Here is a 19,428-nt window from a genome sequence, read left to right as displayed (position 1 = left end):
CCAGAGAAAACTGCAAGGACCTGATGTTGTTGTCACCAGGAGCTGAGCTTGACTCAAGAAAGTATCTACCTTATAAGGGCATCTTAAATCCCAGGGCTTCAACATCTAGCTGTCATCCTGGAAAATCACCTGCTACATCTGGAGTGTCTTTCTTCCCTTCAGGCTCTGTATCTATCATCACTTTATGCATTTGTGTAACACCAGGGAAAGGAAATCTTTTAGGTTGCATAATACTCAAGGGCGCTAATTGCACACAATGAGGACTAGTAGTAATACTTATTACTCTCCTCTGTATAGTTGACAAAGGGGAGAGAGATAAAAATATTGCGTGCTGGTCAAGAAGATTCCACTCTATACCTTGATCAGAAGAATTCCAAGACTACGGTCACCTATATAAGGAAGAAAGAAGGTTTATTCACATCAGGGAGCATGCCAAATTAACTTGCAGTGAATATGCTTCTGGGCCAAAGCACATTTACGTGGAGACCCCTGGTGTCAGAACCCAAGAAAAGAGAACAGCACAAGGGGGAGGAGGGAGAAATAGAGCACATCCTGAAGATCTGAGGCCTCTACCTGCAGTCTACCTACCAGCCCAGTTCCCTTCCACACATGGAGGGGAGCCAAACTTCCCCAGCAGGGTGGATAAATGGAGCTTGGATTCTGAAGATCCAAGCCTGTAGCCTGATGGAGCAGTTCCTTGTGCTGACCTTGGTAGTCAATTTTTTCGTGCCTTCTGCTTAACCACGTGGGAGATCATTTAATGACTGCAACCAGGGAATGCTGAGATTGTAGTTGTTGAACAAAGAAGTCATGTGAGTGTTTTGCTTAATGACCACTTCACACAATGATTGAGATTCCATTTCCGAGTACGGTTGTAAGTTGAGGACCTGTGTTGCTCAATTTTGCTCATTTAAACAAGTGCATTGGCCAGAGCTTACACATAACTTTTCTAAAATTACTTAATTTTTTACCTATTTACGAAGGAATATATTCCCAAAATACATTTTTTTATTTATTATGAATAGACATATATACAATTGCACTATTAGCCTCTTATTTCTCTGGGATGTCCAGTAAGAACATCAAGTATAAAATGATAAACAATGGCAAAAACAGCTGAGAACACCGAAATAAAACCATCTGGAACAGCTGAAAAGCAAAACAGAACAGTACAAGCCGTAGCATCGACCACAAAATTAAATAATAGACCAAAGATATAAAAGCACTTTGAAACAAAAGCATACATTTTTTTTATAATGGTCTTTATGTGCCTGGAAAAGGTCTATAGATCACAGGCAAATATTGATAAAGAAAATATTCTAGAAGCATAATTATTATTTGTTCTTTCTTTAGCCATAAAAAGGCCCTTCCTTGCCTAATCTGTAAGGAATAATTGTGGACCCCTAGATACGGGAAGAGATAATATTTATATTACAACAGCAAATGTTTTAGTTTTCAGGGTTAAAAAAAGTAATTTTAACTACTTTAAAAAGGATAGATAGTGCTTATGTTTTTACCTTCATCTGCTTCCTAACTATGACAGAGAGAAGCAGTCTGGCTAATTATTTTAGACTAAAGTTCCTGGATCATTTTCAAAGGCAATTCTTATGCATCTCACATAGCAGTGGATAATTTCCCAGCAGATTATAAGAGCATTAGCAGGAACATCAAAATCAACCATAGATTTTGCTGAGATAGATTATCAACTTCTTTGCTTAGGCAAAAGATTAACACATTTATCTACATTTATTTGGTGAATGGAAACCATTATGGATTTTTTTGAATTTTTTAAAAAAACTGAACTTTTCATTGATCACTTTGTTAATCTGCATAATCTTCAAAGCTGTAAATCACAGGTTTATTTGTTAATTTTTATCCAAAAAGTCCATAAAGGATATCAAATAAATGTAGCATAGGATTATAAAAAGAAGGACAATTAATCAATGGAACAGCTTGCCTTCAGAAGTTGTGGATGCACCATCACTGGAGGTTTTTTTAAAAAAGAGACTGGACAGCCATTTGTCTCAAATTGTATAGGGTCTCCTGCTTGAGCAGGGGGTTGGACTAGAACAGAGACCCCAACCTTTTGGGCACCAGGGACCGGTTCCATGGAGAGAGGTTTTTCCACGGACTAGAGAGTGCATGGTTTTGTGTGCTGCCTACATCCCGTGGATGGGACTTTGCTTGGTTATGCGGCCTGGTTTCTGGCATGACATAGCCCGGTGCCGGTCCACAGATGGGGGGTTGGGGACCCCTGGACTAGAAGACCTCCAAGGTCCCTTCCATTCTGATGGATTGAAGGGAGGGGAGAAGCACATTCAGATTTGCAAGATTCTATTACTGCAACCTTATACTAAAATTGTTATTAGCGTTCATAACTTTGGCTTCCTGGTCTGGATTACTTTGAAGGGCTGCTTGATATTTAATTGGCTCAGGACGAACCATTACACTCAGTGGCTAAGCAAGGATTTGAACCACAATTTCCCAAGTTCTCAGTGTCTTCCTATCTACACAATCTGATTGAGTTTATGCTTATCTCACAGTGCATGGTCCTAATTGTCTTTATTGGTCAGAAACAACAGAAGGTACCACAGCAGAATATATAAATTAGAATACATGAATCCATAACTATCTTCACTATTTCATGGTTGTCGCCCAAACAAGAGGAAGGCTACAGCCGTTCCATCCTGAAGAAGAGAAAGTTCTCAAGAAGACTGGGAGCAGTTCCAAGAAGCTTATTGTTGTAACTTTGTGTAAAACTAAGACCAAAAAGATTGTTTCCTTCATCGGGAGGAGCTCTGGTAGGTTTGGGGAATGTTATGGGTCTGGTACATAGGAAAGCTGGCAGGACTGATGTTCCTTTGTTGTAAGCAATAACAAAGCTGCAGGAGAGACACAAGGAAACAAGATATGGGTGAGGCTGAGGGTAAAACAGAAACGAAAATATATACAATTCACATACTGTATCAATCACAACTCTTCTGCAAATACGGCTGGTTTCTCTCAAACAGGGTAGGCAACCTTGGCTCTTTTATGAGTCGTGGACATCAACCAGACAAGAGGAATAATCCCAGTATAGATCAATATAGAACAGGGGTCTTCAAACTTGGCCCTTTTATGACTTGTGAACTTCAACTCCCAGAATTCCTCAGCCAGCATGCCTGGCTGAGGAATCCTGGGAGATGAAGTCTACAAGTCATAAAAGGACCATGTTTGAAGATCCCTGGTATAGAATAAGAAGCTGTTGGGCCATTTTAGAAGAATGGGCTTCTACTGCTCCTCCAGAGTGTCACAATATTCCCTGCTTTTCAGCTGAATCAAAAGTATTCAGTCTACCTGTAAGACCTGGTCAATCCTCAATAGGATTAGAACTCAACATGGCAGGTGCGCTAGTCTCCTCCATAAATGGGGAAAGCTCTGCTATTCAGAATGGAGCTGTGATGCTCCAAAGCAGACAGTGTGACATATTGTAGAACAGTGCCCTCTGAGCGCATATCAGGAAAGCCCCAGAGACTATACTAGGGATAGGCAACCTTGGCTCTTTTATGACTCGTGGACTTCAACTCCCAGCATGGCTGGCTCAGGAACTCTGGGAGTTGAAGTCCACGAGTCATAAAAGAGCCAAGGTTGCCTACCCCTGACCTATGTTTTAGTTTCTCATATAGTGATCCTCCTGGTGGAAAAGCAGGATAAATTGATCCTGGGGAGATCACAGATACAGGTAGGTTTGAAGAACCTTGTCACAGGTCAGTTATAGTTTGTGAACTTTCTTCTGTGCTGCTCCCAAGCTCCAGAGTTACGTTCAGTCTGCCCTTTCTATGTCCTTGCAAGGAATTAAGATACCTTTCTGCTATGCTGCTCCCAAGCTACCGGTAGAATTGTCAAAAGAGCTGGGGGGAAAATGGAATCATTCAACACCACAACTTTCAGTTTCCAAAAGAGCTTTGCTTGTAATCATAAACTGTTTGTAATCATAAACTCTTCCCCTTGGGATGTTGCAACAGGGCATTGCGTGCCAAAACAACTAGACACAGAGACAGCTTTTTCCCCCTCATGCCATCACTCTACTGAACACCTAATTCCCACAGCACTATCTCATGTCTAAGTATATTTACCCATATTTAATAGTAATATGACTATATTACTATTATCCTTTTCATCTGTTCCACTACTTTCTCTTATTGGTATCATTATTATGATTATTGTTATTTTGTTATGATTATTATTACTTTGTTTTTTGCATGTACACTGAGAGCTTATACATCAGAGACAGATTCCATGTGTTTCTAATCACATTTGGCCAATAAACCTATTCTATTCTATTCTATTCTATTCTATTCTATTCTATTCTATTCTATTCTATTCCATTCCATTCCATTCCATTCCATTCCATTCTTTTCTATTCTATTCTATTCTATTGCCACTGCAGTATTTGGACAATTCCTAGATTTTTGGACAAAACGTGAATTGATCCTAACCTACAGTCATTTGCTGACCATTCTTTAGAAAAGATGATGATATTGATAGTGATGGTGATGGTGATGATGATGATGATGATGATGATGATGATGATGATAGCTTCATTTCATTTCTAACAGACAGTAAGTGTTGTGGCTACTCATCAAGTTTTTTCTTTTCTTAATTGAAATACTTCTTATGCCTTCCATTAGAATCAAAACTTTAAAAAGTCTCACTGGACCACTCAGAGTCGATTCCAGAGGCCGTGCCACATGACAAAATCATGGAAAACAGGTTGTTCCCCCAGCTGCAAACCCCAAAAGCCTCCTTCATATCCAGTTGTGCCCCTTTTCCAGCTCTTGAACAGAAATTTCCCCAAGTCCCCCATTTCTTACCAAGAAACTGAGGCAAAGCATTAAAAGAACAGCTGCAACGCAGACTACACAAATCAGAATAATAATCCAGTAGGTGAGATCAGCTTTATCTCCAGGTTGGAGGGAAACTATGAGGAAGAGAAAAGGTTTCTGAATTTAGTAAATAACATTATGAAGATGTTAGGATAAGGAGATACATAGCAAGTATTTTCTTCCTGTCTATATTGGGGATATATATCTGGAGTTCTTGGAATAAAAACAACTGAATCCGAGTCAGCTGTGTGAATGGCTACAGAAAAGGCAAAGTAATTCCAAGCTACATCAACAAAAATGTATTTGTCAAATTATTGACAAAATGATGGAACTTGTAGAGATGGCTAAATTAACTGCTTTGGTTAGAGAAAGAACATTTTCTACATTTATGGTTGACTGGAAACTCTTTATAGGCCTTTTACATAAAATAGGAAATAAAATGGATTAGAAAAAAAATGAGATTTTTTGTGTAATCATAGAATAAGATAATTTTGTAATTGCACTTATATTTGCTGCAAAAGATATTTACTACTTTTTTACTTTTTCTCCATCTTTGCTTTCATCTTCTATTTTTCTTCATTGCTTCTGCTCTTTATTAGTTTGTGTTAGTTTTTATGAGTTTTGTAAACTTTAATTAAAAAATACAAAAAATGTATTTATTTTTATTCATCACATTTCTTCTACACTGCCAATTTCACCTTAGTGATCAGGGTAGATTGGCTTTGCCAGATCAAGGGAGTAATATTTGTACTTTATTGTGCATCGGTAAGACAGCATCCCAAATATTATGTACAGTCTGAAGCACCATTTTTAACTGAGATTCAGATGAGCAGATTCAAGGAATGGCAATGAGGATGATCAGAGGACTAGAAACAAAGCCCACCAAAGACAGATTGAAATTGGTGGGAGTCAATAGAAGACAATATTTGTACCTCAGGGTTGAACTATGGTAATGAACATTTCATTACCAAACTCAGTAACATCATCAGTGCACTGATGATGTTACCTAGTTTGGTAATGAAATGTCTGCGAGAAAACAACCAAGTTCAGAGAGCACCAAGGACCCCACATTGGCGAGAAAATTTATCACTGATAGACTGGCAGAGGATGTGATAGCTGTCTTAAAAGATATGGAAGTTTGTCGTACAGAAGGTCAAGACTGTTTTTTATAGTTGTAGTCACAGAATACTTGATTTAAATCACAAATCAATTCCAGCTGAATATTGGGGGGGGAGGACCTAAATTTTCTGTAAAGGAAATTTAACAATGGAATCAAATCAGAGAAGTTGTAGGATCCTCTTTATTCAAAGGAAGCTAAAACTCCAATTGTTAGGAAACCTTAATTTGGACTTCTTCTCCTCACCCCTTCCAATACGTGGACAGAAAGTAAATTTTTATACGAGTAGTATAAGCAGCAATGTACTTTTATGGGCAATACTGCTACTTAATGAATACGGCATCACATCTGAAGGCATTTTTGTTTGGAAAGTTCAAATGTGGTGGCATAAAAAAAATAATAAACCTACCTGTGCTGTTAGATGTGGGTCCTGTGGATCCTGAACCTGAGGTTGTAATGCTGGAGCTAGGCTCGGGCAAAGGAGATACGGTGCTGCTTGAACCAGATGAACTTTGGGAAGGGTAGCCAGATAATGGGGGAACAGTGGAGAAAGCACTCACTGAAGAATTGTTTGTAGGAATGCCAATAGCGGAAGAAGATGAACCTGAGTTAGTGGAACCAGAGTTGGAAGATACACCGGGAAAAATTCCTGATGTTGGGATGCTTGTTTGGTAGTTGGTGGAACCTGGGTTCAAGGGTACTGAATTGGTCAAGCCGGGATGGGTGGACAATACTGAGCCGGTGACGCTGGGATGGGAGGAAATTGGGCCGATGGAACCAGGGTTGACAGATACACCAGAGGGAATTCCTGAGGTCGGGATGCTTGTTTGGAAATTGGTGGACCCGGGGTGCAAGGGTACTGAATTGGTCAAGCCGGGATGGGTGGACAATACTGAGCCGGTGACGCTAGGATGGGAGGAAATTGGGCCGATGGAACCAGGGTTGACAGATACACCAGAGGGAATTCCTGAGGTCGGGATGCTTGTTTGGAAATTGGTGGACCCGGGGTGCAAGGATACTGAATTGGTCAAGCCGGGATGGGTGGACAATACTGAGCCGGTGACGCTAGGATGGGAGGAAATTGGGCTGATTGAACCAGGGTTGACAGATATGCCAGAGGGAATTCCTGAAGTTGGGATGCTTGTTTGGAAGTTGGTGGACCCGGGGTGCAAGGGTACTGAATTGGTCAAGCCGGGATGGGTGGACAATACTGCACTGGTGACACTGGGATGGGAGTAAATTGGGCTGATTGAACCAGGGTTGACAGATATGCCAGAGGGAATTCCTGAGGTCGGGATGCTTGTTTGGAAGTTGGTGGAACCTGGGTTCAAGGGTATTGAATTGGTCAAGCCAGGATGGATGGAAAATGCTGAGCCGGTGACGCTGGGATGGGAGTAAATTGGGCTGATTGAACCAGGGTTGACAGAGTTGGAAGAGATACCAGAGGAAATTCCTGAAGTAGGAATGCTTGTTTGGAAGCTGGTGGAACCTGGATTCAAGGGCAGTGAATTGGTCAAACCAGGATGAGTGGACAATACTGAGCCGGTGACGCTGGGATGGGAGGAAATTGGGCTGATTGAACCAGGATTGACAGATACGCCAGAGGAAATTCCTGAGGTTGGGATGTTTGTTTTGATAGAGTTAAGGTGAGTAGCTGTTGGGCCGCTGGAGCTTGGGTTGATGGGTAATACTGAGCCGGTGGGGGAACTGAAAGATGTGCTCAAGGTCCTGCTTGATAAAGTTGTTTCAGGACTTTTTGTTGGACTGGCAAGAGATGAGCCTGAATATGGAGAAAATAGAAACATTTAGAAATAAGCAGTACTATTGTTTAGATGATGCAGGCATATGCCATCATAGCAGGCCTCAGAAGAGGAATCCCTGGCTATGTGAGGGAGAAAGAGGCCTACCTCTGCTAAGATGAGATAGCCTGAACAGACGGTCTTCAACTTATGACCACAATTGAGCCCAACATTTCTGTTGTTAACTGAGATATTTGTTAAGTTAATTTTGCCCCATTATACGACCTTTCTTGCCGCAGTTATTAACTAAATCACTGCAGTTGATAAGTTAGTAACATGATTGTTAAGTGAATCTGGCTTCCCCATTGACTTTGCTTGTTAGAAGGTCACAAAAGGTAATCACATGACCCCAGGATACTGCAATCGTCATAAATATGAGTTAGTTGCCAAGCGTTTGAATTTTGATCACATGATCATGGGGATGCTGCAAAAGTCGTAACTGTGAAAAATGGTCATAAGTCACATTTTTCAATGCTGTTATAACTTTGAACAGTCACTAAATGAACTGTTGCAAGTCCAGGACTACCTGTATAGTTTTTTTTAAAAAAAAAGGTGTATTTAGGAATATATTCCATATTGATACATCTGCTGTTTAATCTGGGGTTTTAAAAAAATCAATCTAAAATGATTTAACTCATCAATTAATACTACTTTTGATAATCTAATGGTTATAGCAATAGCAATAGCATCTAGGGATATATACTGTCCTACAGCACTTTATAGAATTCTCTGGGAAGTTTACAATGTCAGCATTATTTACATATTGCCCCCAAACAATCTGGGAAGCATGGAAGACTGAGTCAACCTTGAGCCAGTCAGGATTGAACTCCAGGCGGTGGGCAGAGTTTGCCTGCAATAGGGCACCTTAATCACTGCACCACCGGGGGTCCTATATTGGTGCATGTATTGGATTATGACTCAAGTTTCAGTCCACACCCAGCCCATTGCTATGGCGTTCATATTTTTCAGTACTGCCTCCTCCTCTTCCACCTCCTCCCTTTATTGGTCACCCAACTCCAGTAGGATGTTGTTTGGAGGATAAAGATAATGAATTGAATATAATGAATTGACATAAATCAATGATCAAATAATACAACCATAGTTTAAATTACATTGATCTGAACTTCACTGAACAGTGTATCCTACGGGATAGAATACAGCCAGAAGGGCTCAGTCAGGCTTCAAATTTGATTCTCAAAAAATGAAGCTATGTAAATATACCATCTATTTTTCTCTCTCTCTCTCTCTCTCTGAAATGGCCTTATTTTAACCCAGATTGAACTTAGCAGCCCCAATATAAATAGTGTTTTGACATTCAAATTATGCCAAGCACACAATTATTCTAGTACAGACTTTGAATTATGATGTTTAGCCTCAGAACAGTCCCTGGACAGTCCAAATCAAAATTTCCCCATATACATTAGACTGCAAGTCGTCATTCTTCCCCTCCTGGCATTTACTAGAAGGCTTTGGACTCTAGTTCCTCACATATCCAATTAATCAAATTCTGAGTTCTATAGAATCAAAATATCTAGAGTGGATCACGATGGGAAAGTTGCATAGCTGAATCTGAGAGTGATACAAGGGGATTTTTGAACTAAAATAGTTGAGATGCTGCCTAGTCATTTTCTACTTCCAAATTTCCCATGTCCAACAGGCCAATCTAAAAGATGAATGTAAGGAAGATGGATTAAATAAAATTCCAGTCATAGCCAAGAAGAGGTCTTCCACACGTTTGGGTCTCCAAATTGTAGAAACATGAAATTGCATTCAACTGCATCTACTTACAGTAATCATATTTCAGGTAAGTTTGGGAAGATGGTGGGAATAGAAGAGAGAATAACAGAGTTGAAAGGGACCTTGGAGGTCTTTTAGTCCAACCCTCTGCTCAAGCAGGAGATCCTATACCATCCAGACAAATAGCTATCCAAATTCTTCTTAAAAACCTCCAGTAATGGGACACCCACAGCTTCTGAAAGCAATCCAATCCACTGATTAATTGTTCTTACTGTTAGGAACTTTCTCCTTAGTTGTAGGTTGGATCTCTCTTTGATAAGCTCCCATCTGTTACTTCTTGTCCTGCCTTCAGGTGTTTTGGAGAATAGGTCGACTCCCTCTTCTCTGTGACAGCCCCTCAGATATTAGAAGACTGCTATAGGCTGGCACATTCAGTCATAAGGATCAGAACTCAGTTCAGTTATGAATATCTGAATTGGAATGTACCAATACCTGCTATGTAATTTTTTAGGTTTGTTAGAGCATGCACAGCCTTGTGCTGAGATAACCCAGGAGTAAACAGTGGTCTATATTAAATGGTGGTTTATCTTACACTATCTATCATACATCAGGAACAATATACATACACGTGTTAATACAGCAGGTTCCAACACACAGCAGTTACAGCAGGAAACGGAAGAGAGAGAACACAGCAGCGGACCCTTCCCTTTTATACAAAGCTCTTAAAGAGACACAGACCCTGCTTGCTCTTAAAGAGACACAGACCCTGCTGAGTCATTCCCATCATTACATCTTACATCTTACATTACATCAGCTGGTTAGTTGTTAAATCATGACCTTGACAAGGTTTTTTTTCCCTCTAACTGCAAAAATAGCCTTCTGTTTTTTTTGCCACGTTCTCACAAATAGCCTTCTATTTTTCTTCTGGTATTTGGGAATTCCTTTCAATTTGCATATAGTCATACAACCCAGAGAAAAATCACCACACACGCCAGCCATCTGAACTTCATCAAAATTCTCTTCTCCCTCAAACTACATTTATAAAGTATATTAAAGGTACAGTAAAGGTAAAGGCTTTCCCTGTCCAATTGTGTCCAATTTTAGGAGGTACATGCTCATCTCTGTTTCTTAGCCAAGTGAGCCATGTCATCCAAAGATATTTCCATGGTCGTGTGGCTGGCATGATTATATGCTAAGGTGCAAGGAACGCTGCTACCTTCCCACCGAAGTGGTACCAATTTATCTACTTGCATCTGAATGCTTTCGAACAGGAGCTCAGGCAAGAAATGGGAGCTCACCCTGCTGTGCTACGCTGGGGTCTTGAATCTGGTCTGCCAGTTTTCCAGCTGATAAGCTCAGTGTCTTTAACTGCTGAGCCATTGTGCCCCCATTGAGCATATTATCTTTCACCAAATGGAATAAGTTAGAACTTCCCCCTTGTTTTTTTTCTTTCTTGAGACGATGATCCTGAGTCTCCTACCCTCCAACTGATATTATCTCTGAGATCAAACTTCCATTGAGAGGAGGGAGGAAGGAGGGGAAAGTTTTTGCAGTCTCCGCCCTTGATCTCCATTTCTCCCCATGGAACTTTAACTCTTTATCCGTAGGGATGATAAGCAAAGGACCTGCTCTCTACGTGACTTGAAGAAGGGAAGGCAAAAACTCCTTACCTGTCAAGTGAAGGCACAAGGGCAATATAATCCATAAGAGATGCTTAAGTCTTGGTGCCCAGATGTCCATTGTGGCTATACCAGGTCTAGTCAAGAGTGATAGTTCCTGGAAGGACTCTTCCTACTTTTTATAGCTAGTTACCAAATGAGAAACCTTTATCTGGAACCTGCAGGCATAATTATTCAACAGTCATATCTATAATAGTGGGTGAGGGCAACTAGGCCTTTTTGGATCAGGAAGGTGTGTCACAGTTTATTCAAGTTAATGGACCCACAGAACAAGGGCAGGGCTGAGTATGAGTGCTTCAAAGAGCGAATGTGATTAATCTCCACTTCACTCTTTCATGACGAAGATGCAGAAACATTCCTCTTGACAAAAAGGACAGATTAGTGGCTTAGCTTCCTAAAGCTAAGAAAATCTTCAGACATAACTAACATAAACACATGCATAATAGATATAAGCTCATGAGAAATAATCTCAGAGGCCTCAACCAATACAAGCTACATACCAGGGTGAAGGAGCCATCAGAAGAGAGAAGTGAATAACTTAGCAAGATTGAACGCTAGGCAAATCTATTTTGTTCTTAGTTTCATTGCCAGTATCATTTCCACATGAGCTCATTATTTCTGTTTCACATTCACATGTATTTGTGCACCCAACAGTATCCAGGGGTGAATAAAAAAAGAAATCAGTTTTGGGTGTGTCACATTCTTCACACACATATGAGAAGGTTTCGATCCTGTAGTAATCCTTGCCAACTTGACTTCCTGTGGATGATCCTATGACCCCCTGTGTATATCTCAAATAATCTGCTTTACCTCTGGATTCCTTTAGACTCCAGGTGGAAATTAAATTTCCATGGAATTGTGATCCTATTCATGCTACAAACTTTTGGTGTAATTTTAAACTGGTTTCCACACGGTCAAATGCTTTCCACATAGAAGTTTCGGATTCTTGGCTGTAATAATGAATAATGAATTCCATAATAATGAATAATGAATTCCAAAATAAAGATAAAGCATATTCCAAGCAAGGCAATATTTATTAAGTTCTGAAACGAATAAGAGCATCAAGCAAAACCAGATTGAACTCCCAAAGCTAATTAGGAGACAGGTCTTTCATATAGATTTTTTTAAAATTTATTTTACTTCATTGAAACCTAGATACTTCTCCAAGAGTGTTGAATGGGATAAAAATAAAATACAATGCAAAATAAAATACTATTTTTAAATATGTTTTGGGTATCCATATTGCAGAAATAAAGTAATTCTGGTTCTATGTTGCTAACCTAAGTTGCAGGAATATCTTGGTAAATACATTTTTAGCATGACAAATATGTTATTTCTCAGTCCTTTGCAAAAGACTTTTTGTTAAAGTGCTTACCCCATTCCTTATGTGCCTGTAGTTTTCTACCTTATTTATGGCAGTTTGTTGTTAAACCATTTCTAACCAACTGTTATAATTCCAAGCATACATTTCTCATAACTTATAATGTCTAGAAATATTGAAGCCTATTACGGTATTCTGTTGTCTGATTTTTTTTCTAAAAACGTGCCCATGTAAACTGACTTTTGCCTAACTTTCTTACTTATTGTAAGCCCTTTGACAGTAAGACACATTATAGCACAGTTAAAAGAAGAAAATTGGCAAATAGGAATACTTGATCAGTACTGAATGTGGACAATCTCAACCATCTCTTCTCCAGCAAGTTATCTGCATGGATCAGACTTCTGCTTGCATTACTGAGATAGTTTTAAATATAAACACAGATTCTTGTTTAGACTGCATATTAACAAGCCCACAGATTTTTCTTTAATATGATTTATTGAAGGGATAAGGAATAGGCTTATAGAGATTTCAGCAATTGTATTCCTTTCACTTTACATGTCAATTTCTCTTTCAATTAATTAGGGAAAACTAAAAACATTTTTCCTATTGATTTTCTTTTGAACCAGGAATCTGGCTGCTTTTTTCCCTAGATGATTGAGGAATATGAAAGTGGTTGTTTTGAAACTATTCCAGAATGTTTAGGAGGCTCTGAATAGTGCATTATAAATAGAAGGAAAAATTTCTGTGGCCAAAAGGAGGAGAAATTTATACAGATTATATTGTAGTCAAACTTTCAAATGTAGCCCAATTCAGCATTCTGAATGTGCATGAATATACATGTATACACATTATATTTGATTCAAAAAATAAATTTTTTAATATATATATATATATATATATATAATATATATACATACAGTATACATTATATTTGGTTTAAAATGTGTGCCTTATACAGGGGTAATTCATAAAAATATCATACATACATCTGCTACATAAGGGAAATACTGTATATGTGGCACAATTTCCTAAAGTAAATGTGAATATTAGAAGAAATTTGGACCAACTCAGGGATATCCCAAATTATTATTCTTTTGGCTTCAGGTAAAACAAAATGAACAGGCTTCCCACTTTATAGAACACTTTATTTGGCCAAGTGTAATTAGACACACATGGAATTTATTTCCAGTGCAGAAGCTCTCAGTGTACAGTAAGTAAACGTAAAAATACTGGATTAAAGAAGTAACAATTAACTACAAGATACTGATGTTTAACATGAGGCTTCATTTCACTGTGCCTGCTTTTGTATTATTTTTTTTTTAAATTATAATTATTTGTAGTGAATTCAGAATGGATTCAGCTTGTACTTCCAAGCCAAGGTGTTTTTGGATTTTGGCAACATTCATTTTAAAAGCTTCTGTGGTTTACGGTAATGGCAAAGTATACTATAACCAGCCATTAATAAAAATGGCTAAGAAGGAACCAATATACAACAGGATGGAGGTGGAGACTTCTCTTAATCTTAATTAAACAAAGAAAAACAACATAAAGATTAAGAGAAGTCTCTACCTCCATCCTGTTGTAAATTGGTTCCTTTTTAGCCATTTTTAGTAATGTTAATATTTATTGTTTTAATGTTTTACGTTGTGGTTTTAATTTTCATGTAAACTATCTAGAGTTGCTTGATGGTGAGATGGGCAACATATACATTTAATAAATAAATAAATAAATAAATAAATAAATAAATAAATAAATATCCACAGGGATATCAAATCTTCAAGATGGAGGACACCCATTTACAAAAGAGATGAGGCTTTGACTTGACATCATGCCCACCTCTTACAGATTGTCACGCATACATAATTTTGCTTGATGCTCCTAGCTACATCCTAACAAAATTTATGTGGACTAGAATGGTGAAGATACCTGTAAGGGTTAGAAGTTCACAATTTTAGAAAAGAGAGGTCACTCAGGAAGCAAGCCTAATTAAAAGTCGGCAAGATTAATGGCTCACACAGTTGGGTGCCGCCAAGGAAGCAAGCCAGGTTTCTAAGGGAAGTATATGCTACACATACTACGGTGTATTTTCCTTCCGTTCTGTAACAAGCTTATCCTGATTTTTCTCATTTCAGCTTCTGACTCTTCTTGAAAATTCTCCTTTGATGCTCAATCTGTTTGTCCTGTTTTACTACTTAAGCAAGGAAAATGTTTCTTCTTCTGCATCAGTTTCCCTGTTCCCCAAATGTATGCCTTTTAATCAAATTTGTTAGCTGGAAGCTATCAGCTGTTTCTGATTTTTTTTTTTACCATGATAGATTAACATGTGTCTTCTCCTACAATGGAGAGAAAAAGAGGGGAACACACCTAGTATGATCTCTTTATCTATTTGCTCAGATCAGAGGATATTTTTTTGATGATTGCTGAATTTTACTGTATTGTAATTTACACTCATTGTTTTTTGCTTTAAGACATTAGGAACAAGAATTGACAGAATGTTTTTCCAGTGTCTTCTGTAAAGATTCCTACAAGTCCACATTTATGCCTATGTACCCAACACCATTAATTCAGAGTAGGAGATCTTATAGAGTGGATGTATTGTAAAGGTTAATGTCCTGTACTAATTTATCTTTTGAAGAAATGTGATGACAACAACAACAACAACAACCACAACAACAACAACAACAACAACAACAACAACAATAATAATAATAATAATAATAATAATAATAATAATAAAGTTGGAAGGGACCTTGGAGGTCATCTAGTCCAACCCCCTGCTCAGGCAGGAAACCCTACACCATTTTGGACAAATGGTTGTCCAGTCTCTTCTTAAAAACTTCCAGTGTTGGAGCATTCACTGCTTCTGGAGGCAGGTTGTTCCATTGGTTAATTGTTCTAACAGTCAGGAAGTTTCTTCTTAGTTGATGGAGAGAATCTCAACATTTAGCTAGCATGGTGTTTCCTGGAATAATGGGAAGCCCATGGGGCCCTTTATGTAGCTTAGTATATTAGTCATATGTGAATGCAGTCATTACAATTGATTGATTACATGTCATCATATTCAGGTTGATTCCTGACAACCATGTAGATAGATTTTCTCCATGATGATCTGTCCTTAACCTGGGCTTTCAGGTTTTCCAATAGTTAGACACTACGATTGTCCCAAATTCTGAATCAATGTGATATGTATTTTGTGTTCCATGTGTAATATTTTTGTGTCATCCAAAGCTTCTACAATTTTCCTTATTCTTTCTTACTTTTCTTACCTATAAACTATATGTGTGCATAGAGCAAAAGGCAGAGCATCATTTATATGGTACCACTAAGAGTTGAGCCTCTGTCCATCCAGATTCTGGCATGATCATAACACCCCTGTCAACTCTGCAATGGACCTGGCTGAAGCCATCTTGCTTGTTTTTGGTTGCCACAAGAGTGGGGGGGGGGGGGAAAGGAATGGAAAGTTGAATGCTAGCCTAAACAATTGTGGGAACCAAGGTCATTTCTGTTCCCTTGGCTGGGGGGTTGAACCTAATGTTAGAAAGCCTGCCAAACTATTTTATTGGGAAACATAGTTGATTGCATAGGCTAGAGGTAGGCAACCTTGGCTCTTTTATGACTCGTGGATTTCAACTCCCAGAATTCCTGAGCCAGCATGGCTGGCTCAGGAATTCTGGGAGTTGAAGTCCACAAGTCATAAAAGAGCCAAGGTTGCCTACTCCTGGCATAGGCTAATGCAGCGGTTCTCAACCTATGGGTCGTGACCCCATTTGGGGTCGATCGACCATTTCACGGGGGTCGCCAAGCAAGGCTGTCCGCCATTTTTTCCCCCTTTTCCGGCGGGTGCCTTACCTCCCTTGGGCTGGGCCAGCTGGTGGTCGGCCTGCTCCGTCTCTGCCGCTTGCCAGCTACGCCTCGGCCGGTGCAGGGGGCAGAACCACACATGTGCGGCGCTCCTGGGCAGGGAAAGTCCTCGACTTACGACCGGTTGGGTAGTCCTCGACTTACGACCGGTTTAGTCCTCGACTTATGACCGGTTCGGGGTCGTGGCATTAAAAAGGTTGAGAACCACTGGGCTAATGGGTGGGAAGTTTAATTAACTTTGTAATACTGTTACTTTTTGGAGGGAACTTTAGTCTTAGTTTCACTTTTGATCGTGCCGATACTTTGTAACCAATAAACATGTTCTTAGAAGAAAACTCAAGCCTCGGAGTCCTGCTTTAATTGGTCTCATCTATCAGAACCATGACATTCCCATTTTATCAATAAATATATAACATTGGATTATTATTCATATTATTTCTTAATACAAGAGCCTTTGGGTTCAATAAATAATATGTATAGTATATACATGTATTCAAGAGTTTCTTTGGTCCAGAAATGGGCAATGCCTAAATCAGAAATAAGGAATTTGGGGAAGGTTTTAGGAAAAGGGCTTTCAGAAGTGATAAAAAGTTCATTGAGGCAAAAAGTGACGTCTATCTTGGTTTCTATTACTTCCTCAATAAATTATTTCTGTCCAAAGTTTGTTTACTCATGACCTGATTTTCATGACAACCAAGCAAGAAATTCTTTCTGCTGCAGTATAAAATTGTACAGGCTTGCCTAATTATTCCACCAGAGTGATTAGAAACACAATGAAATCTGGGTGGGAACCTCAGTTAATTTTTCACTGGATGGAATGGCAGGTAGCAAAAAAGATTGGACATGTGGTCCAAAATTGAAATGGCTGAAAAAGTACTTTCAAAACTGATAATGATGATGTTGATTGGATAATAAAGAGACTTCCTCTTATTGTATTCAATTCACATAATTTAGATTGATTTGAGGGGTAAGAAATTCTAACTTCAGTTGAAATAATGGTGCTATTATGAGATGAAATAGCACTTAAATAAATATTGCGCTTACAAATTATTCTTAAAATTTCTCTTTGAGAAGGCTGATGTTGAATAGTCTTCAGATGTTGAATATTTCCTCATGTGACTGGAATGCTCTATGTATGTTGTTGGTATTTGCTTCAATTTGACTGGAATTAATTGTGACTAAGTCTGCATTTTGTGTAGTTATTTTGATAGATCACATGAAGTTTTTTTAAATATTTGATAGATGACATACAATAGTAGTAATTAATTATAGTATATTTCCTCTCATCTTTCCCTAAAGACAAGAAATATCAGCCTTCTAAACTTTTCCTTTTTAATCATGTTGATGTGACATATCAGATGGAGCTGTGTGATTGCAAATGTGTATATTTGTAAGAGACAAAGAGACAGAGAAAGGCATATAAACAGGGAATAGCATGATGGCTATGTACCGTATGTGTGTACCTAACTCCATTATTGAAACTTTTTAGATCTATGCCAGATTTATATCACAGAAGGTTATTGACATTTCAGTTCTTTGACCTTTATTTTAGGTTTATTTTACATTTATTCATTCATTCAGTTTCTACAGATGCCCAACTCGACCAAATGATTCAAGATTTATTATTCTGCCTATTCTCTATACAACTCAAAACAGATTCATAATGAAACAACTTCCTTGTATGTCAATCACACTTGGCCAAATAAAGTATCTATTCCATTCCATTCCAATGCTTCTGCTTCTTATTTTCCCCACAATACTATAAAGTGGTTTGGGCTGAGAGAAAGGAACCCAGATGGCTTTTATGTCTAAGGAAAAACTAGAATCCAGTAATCTCCTGGTTTCTAGTCCAGTTCCTTAACAACATATCAAAGTGTCTTATTTTCTATTATTTCTTCTATACCTTACTCTGGGGAGCCCTCCAGTTATTTTTCTCAAAGCCAAGTGGCCCAGGGTCATGTGATCACCTTTTGCAAGCTTCTGACAAGCAAAATAAATGGAGAAACCAGATTCACTTAACAACCATGTTACTAAGTTAACATCTGCAGTGATTCACTTAATAACTGTGGCAAGAAAAGTCATAAAATGGGGCAAAACTCACTTAACAACTGTCTCACTGAGCAACATAAATTTTGGGCTCAATTGTGGTCATAGATCGACACCCTTTCTCAGCTAAACGTAACCTTCCTACATCTCTGTAAAATGGGGATAATAATACTAGGATAATAAACACAAAGCACTTTCAGTATACATTCTTTACTTTATTTACATAGAAAGTAAAGAAAGTTAAATAACACCTGTATGTGAGAAATTAAACACATGCAATCACTGTCGTTATGGTTTCAGTGAAATAGTAGACATAATTAGAGGCATGTATTAACACTACAGAATAGAGCTCTATTTATTTCATAAAACAAGACATTAATTCTTTTTTTCCAACAACAGTTCAAAAAGAGTCATTTCCTGGATTCAGTAGGGTTTGTTTTGAGGGATGGGTGAACTCAGTCTCTCTCTAGTTCATGTAAACTTTTCAGTCAAAAATATATTCCGCCCACTTTCCATATCAACAAAAAAAAATATCCTATAACAAGAATGCTTGACTGCTATCATTGTAATAATTTTGGATGTTCTTTTTTGTCGGGGAATTGCACAATAGGTGTCCAAATGAAGTCAGAGACGCTGACACAAACTTGTAGTTTTATATAAATAAACATATTTAACATCTATATTTACAGCAGACAAGATAGGCACATCACTACATCATGAGGTAAATCGTCAGGTAAATCTCAGAATGGCATACAAAGCACATACAGAAGAAAAAGGTGGGGAAAAAGGAATGTCCCGCTTTACACCCAGCGAACAATCGTTATGTAGATTGCCTCACTCTCCACTCTCTAACCAATTAACCACCGCTGTATATTCTGGCCATTATCCTTTTTACTGTTCCAGCTATTAAATAAAATATCTTAACATTTTTTCTCCAGTTACAATTGAGGGAGATCTGAAGGGTCTGTTGACTATTGTTTTATAGCATATAATGGCCACTGTT

General features: G+C 38.4%; 1 protein-coding gene across 1 annotated transcript in view; it reads right to left on the bottom strand.

Annotated features, from left to right (window-relative positions):
• Nucleotides 1-6,391: 6,391 nt before the first annotated feature.
• The window catches only part of LOC114923605 (uncharacterized protein PB18E9.04c-like), a gene marked incomplete at its 3' end in the record, with an annotated part of 25,297 nt that continues 12,260 nt past the window's right edge, over nucleotides 6,392-19,428 (bottom strand). The window contains exon 4 of the mRNA XM_029286774.1: nucleotides 6,392-7,762. Within this exon, the coding sequence (XP_029142607.1) occupies nucleotides 6,392-7,762 (1,371 nt within the window). The remainder of the gene's footprint in view (nucleotides 7,763-19,428) is intronic.

This window comes from Protobothrops mucrosquamatus, unplaced genomic scaffold, assembly GCF_001527695.2.
Source record: "Protobothrops mucrosquamatus isolate PMUCROS unplaced genomic scaffold, P.Mucros_1.0 scaffold4904, whole genome shotgun sequence".
Lineage (NCBI taxonomy): Eukaryota > Metazoa > Chordata > Lepidosauria > Squamata > Viperidae > Protobothrops > Protobothrops mucrosquamatus.
Note: the sequence above shows the minus strand (reverse complement) of the source record. Positions and strands in the feature narration are given on the sequence as shown.